Source organism: Hyperolius riggenbachi, chromosome 8 (genome assembly GCF_040937935.1).
Source record: "Hyperolius riggenbachi isolate aHypRig1 chromosome 8, aHypRig1.pri, whole genome shotgun sequence".
Taxonomy (NCBI): domain Eukaryota; kingdom Metazoa; phylum Chordata; class Amphibia; order Anura; family Hyperoliidae; genus Hyperolius; species Hyperolius riggenbachi.
In genome coordinates this window covers 64574756-64590882 of record NC_090653.1, presented here as the reverse complement: position 1 = coordinate 64590882, position 16127 = coordinate 64574756, and the positions used below count along the sequence as shown (strand labels likewise).

The 16127-nt window shown below is 45.8% G+C and overlaps 1 protein-coding gene and 1 long non-coding RNA gene across 6 annotated transcripts in view; both read right to left on the bottom strand.

Moving 5' to 3' along the window:
- The window catches only part of ALKBH6 (alkB homolog 6), a 29113-nt gene extending 24378 nt beyond the window's left edge, over positions 1 to 4735 (bottom strand). The window contains exons 1-3 of one of the 4 annotated variants that reach the window (XM_068250522.1): positions 4665 to 4735; positions 2141 to 2200; positions 329 to 397 (exon numbers count right to left, since the gene is read on the bottom strand). In XM_068250522.1, coding sequence (XP_068106623.1) covers positions 329 to 397; positions 2141 to 2191 — 120 coding nt within the window. In that variant the 5' untranslated portion in view covers positions 2192 to 2200; positions 4665 to 4735. Of the gene's footprint in view, positions 1 to 328; positions 398 to 2140; positions 2201 to 4317; positions 4547 to 4571; positions 4635 to 4664 lie in introns of those variants that run through there. The other 3 variants (XM_068250524.1, XM_068250523.1, XM_068250521.1) reach the window with 3 other exon arrangements.
- Positions 4736 to 9469: 4734 nt separating this feature from the next.
- Positions 9470 to 16127, bottom strand: part of LOC137528848 (uncharacterized) — a 10055-nt gene continuing 3397 nt past the window's right edge. For both annotated transcript variants that reach the window (XR_011023483.1, XR_011023484.1), the window contains exons 2-3: positions 12937 to 13193; positions 9470 to 10107 (exon numbers count right to left, since the gene is read on the bottom strand). This is a non-coding gene — a long non-coding RNA (uncharacterized lncRNA). The remainder of the gene's footprint in view (positions 10108 to 12936; positions 13194 to 16127) is intronic.

Sequence of the window (16127 nt, the reverse complement as noted above, 5' to 3'; positions counted from 1 at the left end):
TTGGGGAGGTAAGTTATCCAGTATCCCCCATTTTATGATTTTAATTTATGGTGTTTTTATTCTTTGGGCGCCTCTGTAATATCCTTGCTTTAGCACATGATCATGACCAGCAAATCAGAGACTTGCATATTTATCACCTGACCAATGCCCAATGCCCCAGCAGGCTGCAAATTGTTATTGAAATGTGATTTTTAAATAACACTGATCTACAAACTGGTTTGTGCAGCGCTGGTAACATGTTTGTAGCTTCCAGCTGCTGGCCAATAAGCTGCCCTGGATGTGCTTTACTCTAAAGACAACTTTTTTACTCGGCTGGCAGACAACTTACCTGCCGCAGTAAGTACTCCTCTTCAGCCTCTGATATGTAATTGGGAATATAATAAGCGGCACGGGGAGCCTGGGGAAAGACAAGAGGAAAGGGTTGGTAACCAGAAGCCAATACCAAAGTTTAAAAGGATACATGAAGTGATTGACAGATTTTCCTTCCTGGGGCTTCCTCCAGCCCTTAGAAGCCGCTGTGTTATTCACTGCACTTCTACCTTCACCCACTCTTCTGGGGTCCCCCCTGTAGCAGGCCAGCAGCTTCTGCACACGCTGCTTGTACTCCTGTGGCTGGGAGTGGTCTGCACAGGCGCAGCGCTATTGCAATCTGCACCCCTGCGCGCTCACGCATGCGCAGAAGCCTACGAAGAGGACCCCAAAAGAGAGGTTGAAGGCGGAACTGCGGTGCGGGGCACAGAGGCTCCTAAGGGCCGGAGGAAGTCCCAGGTAACTAAATCTGCTATTATTTTATTTGCCTCATGTAAAGAGCAGCTCCAGCAAGAACAATTCAACAAATCAGCATTTCTGTCATAAAATCATCAATGTTTACATAATTCTGCAGTGTGTGGCATCCATGCGCAAAGAATTTTACAAAACAGGATTGTGTAGCCCGACCTTCTGCTGCTCGTGTTGGTTCAGTCACTGGCAAATCTTCTCTTCCTATCTATTCTCAGAAGTCACTGTGAGGGGAATTATGGAGAGAGTCACCTGCTGCACTCCCACAGAGGAGTCAGCGCTGGCATATGTTTCTACATGAGCACCTGACAATCTGGATGCCAGACAAGTGCAACCGCTACAATATCAGTAAGGTGTGGGCTCCGATATTATCGGCTTACCAACTGTACTTTCATCTGGGTTCTCAGTGCTTCTCTTACAGCAGTCCAATGATTATTGTTGCATATTTATCCCTGATAAATTCCGCAGAGCTTTAAAGGGACCCTGAGAAGTCATTAAAAAAATCAAATTAGTACTTACCTTGGGCTTCCTCCAGCCCACCGGCATCCTCCTGGCTCCTCTCCCAGTCCCGCTGGCGGCTCCATTAACATGCCAGCCGGCGTGACAGTACGAAATCGGTACTCACCTGGGGCTGTCATGCTCACCTGGTGCTGTCGACAGTACGAAATCGGTGCTCACCTGGGGCGGGGTCTGTTGTCACCACGCCGGCTGCCTTGCATCATCACGGTGGCCGGCGTGACAGTACGGCACATGCGCGATTAAATCACGCATGCACTGTACTGTCAAGCTGGCCGCCGTGATGACGCGAGGCGGCCGGTGTAGTGACGACAGACCTGCCCCAGGAAGAAGGAGCCCGACACTCGGGCCCAGTGTCGCCGGGAGGAGACATTTCTGGCCATGCCCTGGGTGAAGAGCCAGATGGACGCTCTGGGACCTCCCGACCTACACTGGGCTGCAGAAAGCCCCAGGTGAGTACCGATTTCATTTTTATTTTGAGCTCGGAGTCCCTTTAACTGGGGCTTCCTCCAGCCCACCGTAGGCCGCGAGTTCCTCCAGCGTCCTCCTGGTGGCTACATTAACAGCGACTTTCGGGCTGAAAGTCATCCGTATACTTCCTGGAAGTCCACGCTCCGTGTCATCACGACAGCAGGCGTGACAGTCCTGCGCATGCGTGGTTTTCTAACTCTGAACCGCGAAAACAAAGATCATTAATATGAGCTACTAGGTTTCCAGTCCTGGACCGGAACAAGTCTTGCTATCATATACTGGATGGATTGCAGGATGACATGGGTGTGGGGAGGTGGGGATGAGGGGTAGCAGGTTAGGATATATGCTTTTACATATTCTCCAATTGTAATTGTACCTTGTTTATCATATAGGACTCCAGATCCGCTGCAGAGAGAGTTCCCTGCATCTCCAGTTTCTATAGAGACAAAAAAGAAAGAGATCAGACAAGAGATATCAGAACTAAACATCCTGAATGAATCGCATTTCATTTAGGACAGCGACTGAAGGGAACAAGTGTTTCAGTGTCTAAATGACCAGAATCTGCAGTCAGTGTTTCACTTAACCACAGCCAAGTGTGGCACAAAGTACAGCAGGTGATACCGGGACCCTGAGCTCCTTTAAAACCACCCTGGCGTTCTATTAAGATCGCCAGGGCAGCTGCGGGAGGGTTCTTTTTAAATAAAAAAAAACTATTCCATGCAGCCAACTGAAAGTTGGCTGCATGAAAGCCCACTAGAGGGCGCTCCGAAAGCGTAACTCTTAACAAGGAAGACCGCAATTTCACTTACCTCGTCGCCATAGCGACGAGCGGAGTGACGTCATGGACGTCAGCCGCCTCCGATCCAGCCCTTAGCGCTGGCCGGAACTATTTGTTCCGGCTACGCTGGGCTCGGGCGGCTGGGTGACCCTCTTTCGCCGCTGCACGTGGCGGATCGCCGCGCTGCGGCGGCGATCAGGTAGCACACGCGGCTGGCAAAGTGCCGGCTGCGTGTGCTGCTTTTTATTTCATTAAAATCGGCCCAGCAGGGCCTGAGCGGCACCCTCCGGCGGTAATGGACGAGCTGAGCTGGTCGATACCGCTAAGGAGGTTAAAAATTGATATTTGGACTTACCTGGGGCTTCCTCCAGCCCACCGTAGCCCGCTAGGTCCCCCAGCATCCTCTTGGCTATTTTATTAACAGAGCCGCCAGCAGGACCAGGAGAGGTCCTGGTCCTGCTGGCAGCTCTGTTAATCTGTGACTTCAGGCCAAAGTCACCAATGCGCACCCATACCACCTTACGCGTCATCATGCTAGCCGGCATGAGAGTCCTGCACATGCGCGGTTCTCTAAGACTGACCCGTGCATGTGCAGGACTCTCATGCTGGCCGGCATGATGACGTGTAGCATGTGCGGCGGGGGCTTGCATTGACAACTACTTCTACATAGCTGGGGTTTCCTCCAGCCCTCTTCAGGCTGATTGGCCTCTCGCCATCCTCCTTCGCTGCCTGGATCCTCCGCTAGGCAGCCCGGTAACTTCGCAAGTCACTTTGGAGCGCTCAGCGTGCAGTACACCCTGACTTGCAAAGTTACCAGGCCGCCTAGTGGAGGATCCAGGTGGCGGAGGACTATGAGGGACCGATCAGCCTGAAGGGGGCTGGAGGAAGCCCTAAGTTTGTAGAAAATGTTATAATATTCCTGTTTTTAGCATCCTGAACACTTCCTATAGCTATATATTGCTGTACACTGAGGTTTGTTTTACACCCTGCCTGTGTGTTTGCGGTGTAATGCCCCACCTCTGTTGCATCACGCTGCAATGCACAAAATGCCTAATATATGACCAGAGCCGGAACAAGGTCCTCCATTACACAAGGCTGAGATACCAAAGTGCGCCCCTCCATCCCTCCCACCCCAGCTGTCGCACGCTGATCGCTATTAGAGTAAGAGGTGCCCCAGGGCCCCCAACAGCTTAAACTCTAGGGGGATGATAGCTGAGTGAGTTGTGTGCCCCCTCCTACACTATGCCAAGGCTGGAGCCTCTCTCACCTCTGACTCAGCCCTGCACATGACCCAGCAGCAGTGTGTGCCAACAGGGTCATGTGCATGGAAATAAGCCCTGTCTAGGCATTCTGTGGCATAGAAATATTGCACATGGCATATACACACCATGCAATTTTCCCATCATATCAACAGATTGATTGATAATTTCCACCATATCAGATATGCCTCGGATTGAGAAACAGATTAATTTTGTGCTGATCTCAAAATCGATCCCTTTCTCAATCGGAAATAGATTGGACATGTTGGAAATGATCATTGATCTGTCAATCTGACAAAGAAAATTGCATGGTGTGTATAAGCCACGGAATATGTTAGCGCTTTTAAAATGAACAACAATATAAGCCATATTAGATGGATAGACATCTCACTACTGGGCATGTTACCTAAAATGTGACTTTACACACATTCTACAGTAACAAGATTCAGTGGGCACTAATCTAGAACTAATCCTGCACAGGACTAATCATGTTTGAAAAGCTAATAATATACTGACCATGCAAAGATCTGCTTTACACTCTGCTAACTCATGCCAGATCCCATGTAACATGTCCATCCAGTAGTGACAATACTGCTCTGTCACTGACTGCCTGTACAGATCAGGAGTGAGGGGAAGCTGTGGGAACAGTCATTATTACACAGGTCACTCCTCACTAGTCCAGGGACATGTGATCAGACCTGGGGCTGCCCCTGTACACCAGGACACTCTTGTATCTATACAGCAAGCAGTAATATTTACAGCCCACACACCCTGGCTAAGCACACCCCAGTGCTGCTAGGATACAGCACCCATATAAACAGCCTGTATATAGAAGCAGCTTGTGTCACACAGCACAGAATTACCTCTCCCAGATGCCTCTTGGGTTTGAATCATAGATACACTTCCTGGATGGAGAAGCGACAAGTAAGTTGCCCAATAAGAGGAGAGAATGGATCTGAGGCTGAGCCAGTCAGTGTGAGGAGGGGCGGGGCTAAGTGCTGTGTGTGGCTGAGGCTCTGGTACTGCATGTAAGGTGCTGCTGAATGCTTCCATTAGCAAACATCAGCAGAGACAGAGCTGATGCCTCTCGGTAGCTCACATGTGATTGCAATGCTTGGGAACAGTTATTGCTGAAAATGTCTCTCAATTGAATTATATGTATATTTTTTGCTTTTTAAAGCTGAACTCCATAGCATGAGATGTTCAGTTGTGCAATCCATGCATTGTACACTGCATTGTATCATTTTGCACCACTTCTTCCACCCAGCATTATAAGTTTATAAAAGAAAAAATGACTTGGCTGACAACCGTATCTGTTTTGAAGGGACAGCCTCTTTTAAGTGTGCCTGCCATGAATCAAGTAAAAAGATTTAGGCTGCATTTCCACTTGTGCGGTGCGAATTCGCATGGATGACGATGTATGCGAATTTAACCATGGCAGTGCTGGTGTTTTTTTCCATTGTTTGTATGCGAATTCACATGAAAATTCGCATACCCAAACCTCATGCGAATTTCCTATTAAATACATTGTATGCGATTCGCATAGCGGTATGCGGTATGCGAATTTTTTCTGCAAAGAAAAACGCAAAGGAATCCTGACAAGTGGAAACAGTCCCATTCACTTGTATTGCTATGCGATGTTGCATGCGGAAAACGCATGCGAATTCACGATAGTGGAAATGAGCCCTAAGTATTTACCTGGGGCTTCCTCCAGCCCCCTGTGGACTTCAATCTGTGTCTGTCCCTCTGCTGTCCCACCCTGGTAAAGTCCCGACTGATGTACATGCACAGACATGGCCGCGTGCCTTATTAATAGCACACCCGTAGCCAGGAGCGTTATTATATAGCGTTCTGCACCTGTGCAGTTACAAGCCTTAACTAACTGCACAGGCACAGACAGCTTCCGACTACGAAAGCAAAACCAAGGTGTGCAGCCAGGGGGGCGCATGCGCAGTAGTCCCCGGGCACCGGGGCTGACAGTGGGTGGACAGAGCAGCCCTGGTGGACAGGCAACGAGGGGGCTCACAGACTACAGGGGACAGGAGGAAGCTGCAGGTAAGTATAAATCCTTGTGTTGCTTTGGTCACAGATTTCCTTTAACGCTTTTCCAAACCGCCTAACGCACATTGGTGGCGGCAGAGAGATTCTGCTGTTCCTCAGCGCCGACATATGGTATCATCTTGCAAGGAGTGAGAATTGACGGGAGCTCCCGTCAGTAAACACAGTGGGCCCCAGCGATCAGCCTGCCAGCCAGCGATCAGCGCTGGCAGGCCATTTTTATTAATAACAAAAAAAGTGTTTATATAGCGCTGACATCTTCCGCAGCGCTGTACAGAGTATATTGTCTTGTCACTTAACTGTCCCTCGGAGGGGCTCACAATCTAATCCCTGCCATAGCCATATGTCTATGTATGTTAGTGTAGTGTATGTATCTTAGTCTAGAGCCAATTTTTTTGGTGGTGGGGGAGATTAAAAAAAATAGTTTTTTTTTTTCAAAATATAGGTAATTTTTATTAATAATAATAAAAAAAAAATTGCAGCAGCAATCAAATACCACCAAAAGAAAGCTCTATTTGTGAGAAGAAAAGGAGGGAAAATTAATTTGAATGAGCAGTAAACTGTTAGGGCTTGTTCACACTAAGGACGTTTTTGCCCTTTTTTCAAGCGAAGGCGATTTTCAAAAATCGCCCTCAAAACGCTTGTGCAATGATTCCCCATGAAAGAGTTCACATCTGAGTGGTTTGTTTCGGATCCGCTCAGCAAAGCGGTGCACGGACCATTTTTGAGGTGATTTTGCCTCAATGAAAGGTATAGGAAAAATGCAAAACGCTCACAAAATCACTTTGTGCAGCGATAGCGTTCACGTTTACACGAATAAATAAATTGTATTTATTCTTTTTCAGGTCAAAGAGTTCACTTCCTAACTTGCGTCAGGGAGTGAAAAAACGCAATCGCTCTGAAAGGCGTTTTTAAAAAAACCGCATCTTCAACCCAAGCGCTGGGAGGAGAAAAAAAAATCGCCTACAAAAAAAAAAAAAAAAAAAAATCGATGGCGCCAGCGATTTCGATTTTAGATGTGAACTAGGCCTTAAAGTTGTGAAGTGCCGAATTGTAAAAACTGGCCTGGTCACTAGGGGGGTATAAACAGTGTTGCCAACTTATATGTAGCAGCTTTTCAAGTCCCTCTAGCGACAGTTTTTCTAAAAAGCGACTTAGCGACAAATCTGGCGACTTCCCTCCCCCGTCCCAAAGCACTCACATATTAGGCCTGCCGCCCGTCCTCTCGCAGGAGTCCCCCCCCCCATCAAGCCGCTGGTAGCCGCCCAGTACGGGGCAACCACTCACCACACTTCCAGTCAGGGGACGTCATTCACACTAGCCCCTCCCTGCTTCCATCGCAGGCGCTCTTGCTGTTGAGCGGGGTGGTGACGTCAGGTGACAGGTCGCTGGATGATGTGTGGGAGGCGGGGTTGGGGGTGGAGCCGTTATGCAATTAACATGATGACGTCATCCAGCGACTTCTAGGTCAGCCAATAGCTACTTTCCTTACTGACGAGTTGACAACACTGGGTATAAAGCTCTGTTCCTCAAGTATTTAAAGTGAGTCTGAAGCAAAAATAAAAAACAGATACTCACCTAAGGAGAGGGAAGCTCGGGATCTTATGAGGCTTCCCTGCCAGATCCTCCAGCTGATTGGGGCGGCACTCCTCTTCAGGGTAGCTGCACACATAACATAACATAAAAAGGCTGTGTTTTATGTCAAGTCCCTTTTTTTGTGTGCGCTTTTGTTGCACTTTTGGTGCGTTTACATTAGCGTTTTTTAACTGCAGATGCATTTTTCAAGCATTTTGCATGCATTTTAATGCGTTTGCGGGATCGCATATGCATTTTGTATGCGTTCTTCATGCGTTTTACAATTGTGGTTTATGCAGATTAATAGGAAGACAACAGGAAGCGGAAATACATCACAAAACAATTTTCTTTTACAAAAATGCATAGAAAAATGCATAAAAAACGCATACCATCATTATGTGCGTTTTTGATGCGTTTTTGCATATTATGCAACAAAACCAGGGTTTTTGAAAATGCACGCATAGAAAACACACGTGTTTTTCCTGCGGCCCACAGACTTCCATTAGCGGCAAAAATACAGCATTTTCCCCAACGTTAGCATTTCTGCTAAGTGTGCACCTAGCCTCAGTCACAAGCCTAGCCCTGCTGCAGTTTAGCAAGCATGGCCGTACCTGCGCAGTTGCACGGAGGCTTTGCCGCAGTACGGTCACGCTCATATTTGAAGAGGAGCGCAGCCCCGATCAGATTACTGACAAACCCTTGCTGGTAATCTTTGGAGGGTCCGCGAGTTGCAACTGGGGGCCCACAGCACGCTGTGAGAAACCTCATTAGGATCCAGAGGGCGGGGCAGAAAAAAAGGACACATGTGGCAAGTGGACTAAATGGGCGCTGCCATAGGCGCCAATACAATAGTGCTCTTTGGGCGCCAGAGCCGAAATTTGTGTCCCCGATATATAGCGGGCTCACCGAACTGTAGGACGTAATACTGGGGGGCACCTCTGGCTACTTAATACTTGGGGGTATCAGGCTTCCGAATGAGGTGGGAAGCACATCGGGATGTCTGGAGGCTGGAACTCACTAGAGCGATTTTTTGAGCGTTTAGGGAGTGATTCAAAACGCTAGCGATTTCCCTAAACGCCCAGCTGTTAATGGATGGGCCAAATTCCACTGGAGCAATTGTGATTAGCAAAATCACAATTGCAGGACATGCAGCACATTGGTGGAGTTGGCGTCTGTGTAAAGTATATAAACGCTGGCGTAGTCGAACATGAATCGCTTACACATAGCAATTTCTGTGCAATTTTAAATGACTGCAAACTGTAAAATAAATTGTGCTATGGCACACTTCCTCCTTTAAGCCGGAAGGGGGAAGTGCGCCATAGCAAGGCTTCCATGCAACCAATAGGACGCGTGCAAGCTCTTTGGAACGGAAGGCGGTCAGCGGTATTTTGGGTAATTAACCCCCGCCGCATCCAGCCGCACACCTGCAGCAATTACAGCTAATTTGAATCACGACTAATCACTGGTGATTACTTGTGAGAGCACTGCTGCTCCCCATAAGGGAGGCTCAGAATAGTGTGTGCTGCTGGGGGTGCGAGGCTTGGGGGAGCACCATTACTGACCTACGAAGTGCTGCTCCTCTTGCCTCTGGCTTCTCCATCTTCTCTGACCACAGCTTCCCCAGGATTTCCTGCAATTCCTGGCATGGGTCAAGCATCACACTTGCCTGCATGCATATCGGGAGATGTACAGGATCTTCTCAAAAAATTAGCATATTGTGATAAAGTTCATTATTTTCTGTAATGTACTGATAAACATTAGACTTTCATATATTTTAGATTCATTACACACAACTGAAGTAGTTCAAGCCTTTTATTGTTTTTCTTATTGATGATTTTGGCATACAGCTCATGAAAACGCAAATTTCCTATCTCAAAAAATTAGCATATTTCATCCGACCAATAAAAGAAAAAAGTGTTTTTAAAACAAAAAAAGTCAACCTTCAAATATTTATGTTCAGTTATGCACTCAATATTTACTCAGAAAAAATGGAGGCCAGCACCATGCAAGAACATTCATCTGTAATTAAGGAAAAATATAGCAATTAGAATGTGCTAGGGGAAAGAAACTTTGCTACATAAATTAAAGAAGGGAAAGGGGAATCCCCAAAACAGCACCAGACTAATAATATTCTTTATAATATAGTAAATCTTTATTATTTTCCAAAAGCCAACAAATAAATAAAAACATCTAAAAAGGTCACTGACATGTGACCAGCGGGGTCTCCCGGTCCCAAAGAATTATTAATGTAAAGGTACAATAACACCTGGCATCTGTACAATAAATAAATATGCGTAAATAGAATATTAGGAATATACATGTGAGAGTCTGCAGCCGCAGAACATATAGGATATATTTATATAGAATATCTTCCAATAGGATAACTACAAAACCTGAGTTGTATGAAAAGTGCAGCACAAACAATCGTTAAAAAAACAATCAATGAGGGTAATGAGGTTTACCCAAGGGGAATAGTAAAGTGACCTGTGCAAGAGAGAAGAATAAAGGTAGTGAGACTTACGCAAAGAGGTAGAATTGAAGGGTGGTCCAGTAGCCAGGGGGGAGGAGGGAGAAGCGCCCGAAGAACAGCCTTAGTGCACCACGTGGGATCGACCCGCTTCAGAGGAGGCATTTACCAGTGGTTTTGGCACTGTGAGCAGGGGCCAGATCGTGCTGAAAAATGAAATCTTCATCTCCATAAAGCTTGATAATAATCTTGATTTGTAAATATAATAAAAAATATTTTAAATGGTAAAAATTAGGAAGGTTACTAGGGGTCTAATTGGCCATTTTATTATAGAAGGGGTGTATTTTTCTATTGCATCCCCAATGTTATGGTACCTTTATTGTATGTCCCCATTACACACATCTGCCCCTTAGTTGTCCCCATTAAAGCATTCTCCAAATCAAAGACCCCTTATAGTCTCTCCCTTAGAATGCTTTTTTATACAAGTGAGAGCAATATTTGCACGCACCCTGTGCTCATTATTTGTAGTGTGGCAGTTGCAGGGAGAGTGTATACGAAAGTGAGTGATGGTGTTTATATTTGGCCTCAATTCTAAAAGCATTACCGTATTTATTTATTGTATTTATAAAGCGCCAACATATTACGCAGCGCTGGACATTAGTTAAGGTTACAGACATTATTTAGGGGTGGCATACAGCAATACATGCAAACCAGATCATGTAGCACAGTATGAGTACAAGGTAATGCTTAGTCAGTCACTGGATGGGAGCATGGAGATTAGGCCAGTCGAAGTTCACTCAAGAGTTCACCCAGATCCATAGGATGGGTGTACGGTAATTGAGGTGCATGCACAGGTAGGCTTACAACCTAGAGGGAGAGGTAGGGACAGGAAAGATAGGGGACTAGAGTTCGGCTGTGGGTTTAAAGCACTGGTGTGTGTGTGTAGGCAAGAGTGAAAAGGTGCGTTTTGAGGGCCGTTCTGAAGATGTTGAAGGAGGGCGCAGTCCTAATGAGGGGAGGTTGGAAGTTTCATAGTGTTGGAGCAGCTCTTGAGAAGTCCTGGAGTCGTGCCAGGGACTGGGTAATGCGGGGAGCTGTCAGGCAAAGTTCATTGGAGGAGCAGAGTCAGCGGCTAGGTGTGTACCTCTGAGTAAGATCGGAAATGTAGGTTGGGCAAGTTTTGTGGACAGATTTGTAGGCCAGACACAGTATCTTGAATCTGATTCTGGACTGGATAGGAAGCCAGTGGAGGGATTCACGGAGGGGAGCTGCCCGTGTAGAGCGATGGGAGGAGTGGATAATTCTGGAGGGTTTCACGGAGGGGAGCCGCCGTGGTGGAGTGATGGGAGCAGTGGATAATTCTGGCTGCCCCATTCATGACGGACTGTAGCGGGGCAATTTGGGTCATAGGGAGACCATACAGAAGGGCATTGCAGTAGTCAAGACTGGAGCATTACCAGATTTGGTGATTAAAAAAAAATAAAATTTGCCAATTTTACTAAATATCTAATTTACTAAGACTATTACCATATGGAAAAGTAAAATTACCGACTTGTTCGGTAGGTACCTCCATAAATATCAGTAAATGTCAATTCTCAAAGATTAGAGCATTCGGTAAGGCAAGTAAAAATGGTTGGTTTGTAAGACCAGCTCTGACCTGCCAGTACCTATATCTCAGCCATGCGGTAAACTATTAGAGGCAAAGAAGCCAGCCAATAGGTGGAGTAACTCCTCACCCCATTGATGCCAATGCACTCCGGAGCAGAACATCTGAACATAAACAGTTCAGGCAGCTTCTTTGATGATCGTCTGCTAGGGGGCAGGAGTGGGAGAGGGTTGCTGTTCTGACCTGGCTGATGAGGCTGCACTGGTGGTCAGGGATCGCTGCAGGGTAAAAGCTATGGCTGCTGGAAATAATCCGGGGTAAGTGCGGGGGCTGTCTCCAGGAGGGGGGCCAACTGTGGGTCCCTGATGCAACTGCAAACCTCTGCATCCCCTATTGCTACACTACTGGATGTGATCCAGCACCTCATGGAGTTGCTTTTTATGAGTGCAGTTTCTGTTTGCTTTTAGGTTTCCTTATACATTTCTTTAACAAATGCATCATTTTTATAGCGTTTGGAGCCAAAAGGATCCAGTGAGCGTATCCGGTCTCCGCTTCACCGGATCTGGATTGCTCTGTCCGCAGCCCGGTTCACATAGTGAAAACGGATCGGATCAATGATTGATCGGATCCATTTTCACTCAGCAAATGCATACCTAATCTTCAGTAGCAGCCGGCGGGAGAGGCTTCCTCTTCTTCCGCTGTGACTACACAGCGCGTCATGTGACTAGTCACATGACGTGTCATGTAGTTACATGACGTGGAAGAAGACGGAAGCCTGTACCGAGGGCTGCTACTGAAGATTAGGTATGTATAAACCCTCCCTCACCCACCCGCCCGGCTGCTGCACCCTCCATCAACCTCCCGTCGCTCAGGTTCGCGTCGGCCCATGCCTCCATCCCGTGGAACGGTAAGTTTTTTCACTAGTGTGAAGAAACGTTCCGTTTTCTATTGCCCCAACGCTGCAGCATTTTTTGTCTGGATCCGTTCTGCTGGGCAGAACGGTCCGGAACATTAGGGCCTGCAGCAATTTTTCGATCCGGGGACAAGAACGTATGGAATGTATCCGTACCAGCGGAAGCATGTGAATGGTTTCATCGGTTAACATTGGATCCTTTCACATCAGTTCCATTTCTACAGTATACGTTACGGTTCCGATCCGGGAAAAAATGTAAAACGGGGCTTAAAACGACTCACAATGTTGTTTCCTTGCTACACTCATTTGTGGTGGAAGCCACTTATAATGTACCTTTGCTTTGGACCACCTTTGTGATGGGAACTTGGCCATTGCTTTTATTTGCAAAGGCCTTCCATTCATATACTTATGCAAACATAGGAAAAGGATAAAACTACATACAGACAGGACCACAGAGCTGTGAATCCAGACTGCTGAGAACATATTTTATGTCTTCTATTTCCAGTTGTCACTCACCACCACTCTGTCCAAAAAAAAATCACTAAACTACGCCAGTAACAGACAGGTGGAGGCACACCGAGCAGAACTCATGATGAGAAGATGAGGGTTTCATCCAGCAGGAAGCAGTTGTATAGTGATACTTGATGAAGTCTCCCTTTGTGGGAAGTAATATTGCACATCTCTGGCTTGTAGGTCACTTCAATATCTATATCTTTGGAAGTCGATCACATGTATGTCAAAGAAAAGCACAGCAGATTCAGGAATGCCATTGGCTGTAGTAATAAAACAAAAGAGAACAAGATGAGAGTTTATCTAATACATTGTTTGTAAAATAAAAGTCAGCTTGAAGAGGAATTTGAGTCAATGAGTCGGAGCAATTTTGGGTACCAGGAGTCGGAGGTTTCATAAACTGAGAAGTCGGATGATTTTTGCACTGACTCCGCAGCCCTGCATTTTCTATAGATGTCACCCTAACTACCACTAACTATCAAGTTACAATTACTACCGATAGTTATTCTAACTAAAGCCATGACCTACTGTTGTGTTCCATGGATGCTATTGGCCAGTTTTTCTTGTGATTGATTCATAAAACACAGTTTTATGGGCCAAAAAATGTCTTTGATACCTATATGTAACCCAGTGGCGTAGCTAAGGAGCTGTGGGCCCTGATGCAAGTTTTACGATGGGGCCCCCAAGCACTCTATACATAACTATTGATGCGGCACACCAAAACCAGCCAATGGCAACTACAGTGTCAGAGGTGCAAGAAGGGGATGGGGAACAGTTTGTTAATGATTACCACTATTCAAAGTATCTATAGAAGTGATTGTTATCAGCACAGGACCATTAGAGAGATAATACTGAAGTTGAGGGAGGGCCATTCGGGGCCCCTCTGGCCCAAGGGCCCCAATGCGGTCGCTACCTCTGCACCCCCTATTGCTACGCCCCTGATGTAACCCCTTGTCACAATTCCTTCCCCAATCCGGTTTTCCTTTCCGTTCAATAACAGAACAAGTACCTATATCAAGAAAGCTCAAAATAGCGTAGCAATTGTCTGGATATTATAACCAAACCACCCGAGAAGCAGGGGGGGGGGGGGGGGTGAGAGGGCATGCACTAGTATTCAACACAGGCCTCCACCTTATGCTGGGATTACACATTACGTGTTTTCCGTTCAATTCTGCGCGCGATCTATTAGCCATTCGATTTTCTGCTCGAACATGTCGGAATTTTATCAAAGGCATCTATCGGAACGATTCTTCGCAAAAAACGTAATGTGTAATCCCAGCTTTAGATCACACAAACATGACTCACTCCACAAAAAAACCTGCTCACTAGATAGTAACCAATATCAATCTGTAGTGGTATTCACACTTTCTTGCGATCTTTGCCTACCATGGCTCTTCCAATAGTTGTCAATTCTGGTGGTCAATGTGCAACAAAAAACCTTGAGGGCCGGGGCCCACTCGAGTGGTTTTTGAGCACTTAGTGATTGCTTTCCTTAAAGGGGTTCTTTCGCGAAAAAAGTAGGCAGTTAAAAAATGTGACAGATGACAGGTTTTGGGCCAGTCCATCTTTTTAAGGGGGATTCTCAGGGCTTTCTTTGTTTTCAACAGCATTTCCTGAACAACAGTTTAACTGCCAAAATAGCAAGATACCAGCCAGCCTCCCTAATCAGTTGCACACTATTATGTCAGTTAGATTTTGCAACTGTTGTTCAGGAAATGCTGTTGAAAACAAAGAAAGCCCTGAGAATGCCCCTTAAAAAGATGGACTGGCCCAAAACCTGTCATCTGTCACATTTTTTAACTGCCTACTTTTTTCGCGAAAGAACCCCTTTAAACACTCTGCCAATGTAAATGGATGGGACAGATTCCAGTAGAGTGATTGCGATTAGGCAAATCGCAATCACACGACATATATCATTTTTGGGAGCGTTTCTATTCTAATGTATTGTATAGGAGCAGATATATTGCTCCCAAAGCACTACCCCAAATCGCTAGCGATTGCAATAGCGCTTTGCAGTGGGTCCCAGTCCTCACACATTCTAAGATAGTCCTGTTTATTCAGGGTTTACCAGGTAGGTTACTTTTGGGGAATAATTCAAACCTTACCAAGCAAACTGCCACACCTGGTTTATAGGCAGCGGTATAGCGCTCATTTACACATGCTCATATATGGTATCCAATAGCACTCCAGTGTATTCAGCAAAATAACTTGTTTTTATTCTTCCAAGTAAAATGTCAGCATAAAACCAATCCAGCATAAGAAATATATCCAGCATAAAAAAAATGAATGAAAAAAATCTCTCAAACACAAGACGACCAGCGGTGCTACCACAGTTCAGTATCATAGCATCCAGCAGCAGTGTTGCCAACTCATCAGTAAGGAAAGTAGCTATTGGCTGTCGTAGAAGTTGCTAGATGACGTCATCACGTAATTTGCATAATGCACATGCAAGTTATTTGCAAATTCAGAAAATGAAAGTAAGAGACAATTCTGTCATATGGCTTTCATAAAGTTACATGACACTTATTTGAAGCTTGAAATATGGTAAGAATGTGTATTTGTATCTGACAAACCCATTTGTAAGATTTCGACTTTTATCTCAGAACATTGAGTTTATTCTTGTAGATTTACATTTTTTTTATTTTTAACGTGGCACTAAAGCTCTGTCGTATCGTCGTAGTTTTTATACACAGATATATAAATATATATATTACTATATTTATCATATTTAGCAGATGTTTTTATCCAAAGGGACTTATAAAATGAGGACATTTAAAGGAATTAAAATCAACAAAAGAGCAAAGACATGCAAATGCTATGCCATGTCTCCATCCAGTAACACAAGAAAAAGACGCCAGATTTGTCACTAGTCGCTTTTTAAAAAATTGGCGCTAGAGGGATTTGAAAAGTCGCTAAATATAGCGACAAAGTCGCTAAGTTGGCAACACTGTCCGGCAGTAATAAAGATCTCTCAAATGTGTGGAGGGCTCCTTCAAGTTCACTCTATTGCTCTCACCACTCGTCTGTAACGAGCTCCTCCAGTTCTTCCCCTCCACACCGCCGCCCCCCCCCCCCCCCCAAAAAAAAAAATCCAGTACTTCCTAGCGTGTGACCTGTGACGTGCCAAGCTCCACCCTACGCATTTCGTCCTCTAATCAGACTCATCAGGGGCTTGATGAGTCTGATTGGAGGATGAA